Source organism: Olea europaea, unplaced genomic scaffold (genome assembly GCF_002742605.1).
Source record: "Olea europaea var. sylvestris unplaced genomic scaffold, O_europaea_v1 scaffold545, whole genome shotgun sequence".
Taxonomy (NCBI): domain Eukaryota; kingdom Viridiplantae; phylum Streptophyta; class Magnoliopsida; order Lamiales; family Oleaceae; genus Olea; species Olea europaea.
In genome coordinates this window covers 373,019-376,358 of record NW_019263780.1, presented here as the reverse complement: position 1 = coordinate 376,358, position 3,340 = coordinate 373,019, and the positions used below count along the sequence as shown (strand labels likewise).

At 31.5% G+C, this 3,340-nt stretch overlaps 1 protein-coding gene across 1 annotated transcript; it reads left to right on the top strand.

Annotated features, from left to right (window-relative positions):
• The first annotated feature begins 6 nt into the window (after positions 1–6).
• LOC111388996 (deacetoxyvindoline 4-hydroxylase-like) lies at positions 7–1,033 on the top strand. The gene is made up of 2 exons (XM_023013830.1): positions 7–51; positions 570–1,033. The coding sequence occupies exons 1-2, from the start codon at positions 46–48 to the stop codon at positions 840–842; spliced, it is 279 nt and encodes a 92-aa protein (XP_022869598.1). The 5' UTR covers positions 7–45; the 3' UTR covers positions 843–1,033.
• Positions 1,034–3,340: the final 2,307 nt, after the last annotated feature.

Here is a 3,340-nt window from a genome sequence, read left to right as displayed (position 1 = left end):
GTGCCTTACTTGCCTGGAGCTCTAGTTGTAAATGTTGGAGACCTTATGGAGGCAAGTCTCTCTCCCTTACAATATATTTTTTTACAGTATTCTAAAAAGCAGCGTCTAGGCATGAAGCAGGAGCAATACGCCTTTTCCGCACCCAGGAACAATTTTTTACACTGCTCATACAAAAGTTTCCTTGGAACGGACGGAGATTGACCCTAAAGTGCAAAGGCAGAAAAGGAACTTAACTGCAAGACCCATCCACCGAGCAAGGACAAAAGTTGTCCATAGTGATCTGACAGGAAGATGGATCATTACCTTGATGATATAATAGTGCTCTATCTCTTGTGATGAAACGAAGAGGGAAAAAAGAGGAAGATAAAAAGTAATAGGAAAAAATATAATTATTAATTGATTTAAAAATTTAAAATAAGAAAAACGATATTTTATGCTTTTTAGCACCCAGGCCGAAACATGGCATTTACGCTCCATCACGCTTTACGTTTTCTAGAATACTGATATTTTTTAGTCTGTTAAAGGATAAAATGTCCACAATACGAACTTATCATGTTTTGTTTTTGCAGCTCGTCACCAATGCCAAGTTCAAAAGTGTTTACCACAGAGTATTGGCAAAGACTGTAGGGCCAAGAATCTCAGTGGCAAGTTTTTTCAGAATGCATTATCACGAAAAAAGTAAAACTAAAGTTCATGGACCAATCAAGGAGTTATTGTCTGAAGAAAATCCACCAATCTACAGAGAAATCACCAGTGAAGAGATTCTTGTGACTCGAAACACCAGAGGCACAGATGGGGTATTACTATCACACTTTAAGATGAATGCAAGTGCCACTGAGTGATAGAAATCAGCTTCAATAATTTAATTGCTTTTGCAGTGTTTTCAGCACATCTGTTGAGGAGGTACCTCTAGTGTTTTGTTTTCCAAATAAGATTTGTAATTTTAAATGTCGGTAATTGTAATTTTCAGGTTTCATTTTAGCACCTTCAGCAACCTTTATTTATTTAACTAATAAGGCTCTAGTTTTGGATTTCTCATGTATTTCCCAGATTGGTTGGGATAAGTCATTGATTATTATATGGTACCAAGAACCCATCTTGTCAAGTAAAGAACATAACCCTAAAGTAAGCCCAAAAATATGATCTCAAAATGACAATTAAAAGATAAAAAATACTATCAAACCCATGTCTACTAATCATATTTGGCTAGTTATTGAACTCATCGTTTAATGGTTTTTCAATACGAAAAATGCGTTGCAAAGACACCAATCTATTTAAAGTCCCATTAAAAAAATTCCTGGGAGAGAGTAAAAACCTTATTTCATGAGTCATAACTGCAAATGTATACAGAGAAAAAAATATACAATCACAAAATAGATGTCTAAATGAAGAAAAATATGGATTATGCTACTTGTACATAAAATTGGTACATAAGCTGTTATCGAAAATAGTTTGAAGGGAAGATATTGAATGGAAAAGTGGAATGTGTTTTAAATTGACAAATGATAAAATGACATGTGGATACTATGTAATTCCTTATGTAAATCTTGATATACATGTTGTAAGGTCCGAAAAATATATAGCCCTTGTTTGAGCCCTATTTTTTTTTTAAAAAAAATACATTTTTAAACGGTGTTTTGACATCATTCCAATCACATATTTTTCAATAAAATAATATTACACGTAAATTTAATTTTTTTTATTTTTTAATCACACATTTCATATTAGTCTAATATTAAAAAAAATGCAGTTTTATGACAAAAATGAGACTTTAAACAAGGACATAATACAACTACAAAAATCATTACAAGTTAAAGATTAGTTTGAAAAGAAAAATGTAGGCTTGTCGGTGCCTTAAAAAGCGGGAGCAGCAGCCCAAGAATATCTACCACGTGTATTAATGTTTGGCCAAGTTTAAAATGTTTTTTTTTTTTCCTAAGTAATTTCAATAAATACTAAGTTCATGTTTGATGGGAATTAAATTTATTTTTTTAGTAAATTTTCATAAAAAATGATAAAATATATAATTGAAAAATTGTAAAACTTATAAAATATATTATTGAAATTAATTATTGACTTTGACTTAACATTAAAATTTGAATTTTACTCCGTACCAAACAGAGGCTAACTTTCCAAATTAAAATTAAATTAAACTGTTCATATATAAAATGTAATTTGAAAAAAGAATTAAGTTATATGTACATCTTGATTCACGATGACATTTTCCATTGCATGACACAATCCGAGCAATGATTTGAAAAGGTGTTGAAAAAATCAGAAGATATAATTGTGTCATGTATAAGAATGTAAAGAATGATGTACATATAACATAATTGTTTTAAAAAATTTCCTAAGCTGTACCAAACAAATTATAGAACTAGTCAATAATAATAATAATAATAATAGGCGTGAGCAAAATGGGAAATTCATGCACAAGAGAAGCCAATCGTCTCACTACTCTGTACACTAATTTATGCGTTTCTACCCCAAACCTCAAACTCTCTGCCATAAATTCTAACCATACTCATTCACTGATCATTTACATCATTATACAGTATATACGCAGTAATGCTACTCAAAAATCGCCATGGCTAAACTTTCTTCGATTTCTCTCATTTTTCCTTGCTTTTCCTCTTTGGTGGCTGCCTTGCCCAGTTAGGAAGCCCGCAACAATTCGTATGGCAGGACTTGCAGCAGTGTGGGCTAAAACAGATTGCAGAATTGAGAGACTCACAGCTCAAGAACCCAGTCAGAAGATTGATTCTGAGGCCGGATACAGTTAGTACTACTGGGACTCGAACAACAAGGAGTTGGAGTGCGGCTGTAAGAATTTTATTCAGCGACAAGGCCTATTCTTGCCTAACTACAGTAGTGTTCCTCAACTCATCTACAGAGTACAAGGCAAAACGAGCTGTGATTCACGTACAAGGGAGGAAATACCTGCTAATAGTCTAAATAGAATAGCAAATTGTGAAATTAGACCTGAAAATATAATCATTTGCAAAATAGCTTTTGAAAAATCATCTTACCAAAAATACCCCTCATAGAAAATTTAAAACCAAAGCCATTACAATGTATAAAAACCTTCAATTAGGTCCCCAAAGAAATATAGATCATGAATCTTTAATAAATTTAAACCCGAAAATTATACATAATTTTATTGATCTAAGAAATGCAACAAATGATGAATTAAATTATTTAACAGAAGATCTGAAAAGTTTCTTTAAAGAATATTTAGATTCAAAATTAAAATATAAAAATGTTTATATAGATAATAGAGCAATCAAAATAGAAAATAATATACATAAACAAATTCTTAAACTGAAAAGAAGAATTAACA